A 1115-nucleotide genomic window follows, 5' to 3' on the forward strand; every position below is an offset into this window, starting at 1 on the left:
CTGTTTCACGCTGCTGTTCGTCCGCGTCCTATGTTACTTCTGCCTTCGATGGAAGGTCGTATCGGTGCGGTAAATCCTGCGAAATGCCGAGACAGCATTTTCACCGCCATTTACCGACCCCCAAAATGGTTCCCACCCAGCTTCGTACAGTTCCTGTTTGCCCTACCAAAAACCCATCCGATCATCGGTCGGTTCTTTGGTAGCGAATGCTGCACGTCTCTGCGTGTATGTGTGTCTGTGGTTCATGTGATCGAAAGAATAGCAAGCATAGGATGTGATTTCTGTATACCAGGCGTTATCGGCCAGCGGAGCCTTGAATGCCAAAAAAGGGAAGTGGAGAGCAGTTCACCAAAAAAACACGCGGCGCGCAGCTCCGCGATTCCATTGTTGTTCCCAGCCATATCTTATCACGGTCCGCCCCGTTCGATCGAGATGCAGCCCCTCCGGCTATCGTTGTGCATTTTCTTGCTCATTTTTAACCTGTAAATAGTGGTCCAGGAGCGTGGGGCTCGTAACATAACAGTCCTTAGGTCGTAGGAAGCATTTATCGATAGTTTGATGGAGGGAAGAAGGTTCACAGCATGTTAGTTGCCATTAGTTATTGATAGTTAATAAATGATTATCCTTTGATCCCTGAAATTTACTGCCTTTTTATTATTTATCGCTAATCCAGCCCTTTGTCTGTGTCAATGAATGCTCTGAGTGGGCACCGTGCATCAATTTTTAGACAAAAAAAATCCTCCGATTTTTTCGATTTTCTACGAATTTGAGCAGCCATCAAATGCATTTGCCGCGCCAGCCATAACGGTTTCGCTTTAAAAAAACGGTCGATTCAAATCGAGCTTCTCATTTTTACCGCTAAAGCACCGCGTGGTTCAAACTTACCATAAAATGCTGAATTTACGGTTTTTCCTATAAAAAAAGTCGGGGAAATCGTGGAAAATCGGGAAAATTAAGTGCAGAAAATCCAAATCCATTTCAAACATTGTTTTTTGCTCTAAATTTTGTCTTGAAATCAGAGTGTTTTTTTGGTTTAATTTATGGGAAAGGTAACGGCAACGTGCTCAACAAAATCACACACTTACACGTTGCATCAAGTAAATGCAGCAACTAAA

General features: G+C 43.7%; 1 protein-coding gene across 1 annotated transcript in view; it reads left to right on the forward strand.

Moving 5' to 3' along the window:
* Nucleotides 1-639, forward strand: part of LOC126581257 (ATP-binding cassette subfamily G member 4-like) — a 7217-nt gene extending 6578 nt beyond the window's left edge. The window contains exon 8 of the mRNA XM_050244785.1: nt 1-639. This exon is cut by the window's left edge and continues 69 nt beyond it. Within this exon, the coding sequence (XP_050100742.1) occupies nt 1-73 (73 nt within the window). The 3' untranslated portion in view covers nt 74-639.
* The last annotated feature ends 476 nt before the right edge of the window (nt 640-1115 follow it).

The sequence above is a fragment of the Anopheles aquasalis genome, chromosome 2 (assembly GCF_943734665.1).
Source record: "Anopheles aquasalis chromosome 2, idAnoAquaMG_Q_19, whole genome shotgun sequence".
In the NCBI taxonomy this organism is placed as follows: domain Eukaryota; kingdom Metazoa; phylum Arthropoda; class Insecta; order Diptera; family Culicidae; genus Anopheles; species Anopheles aquasalis.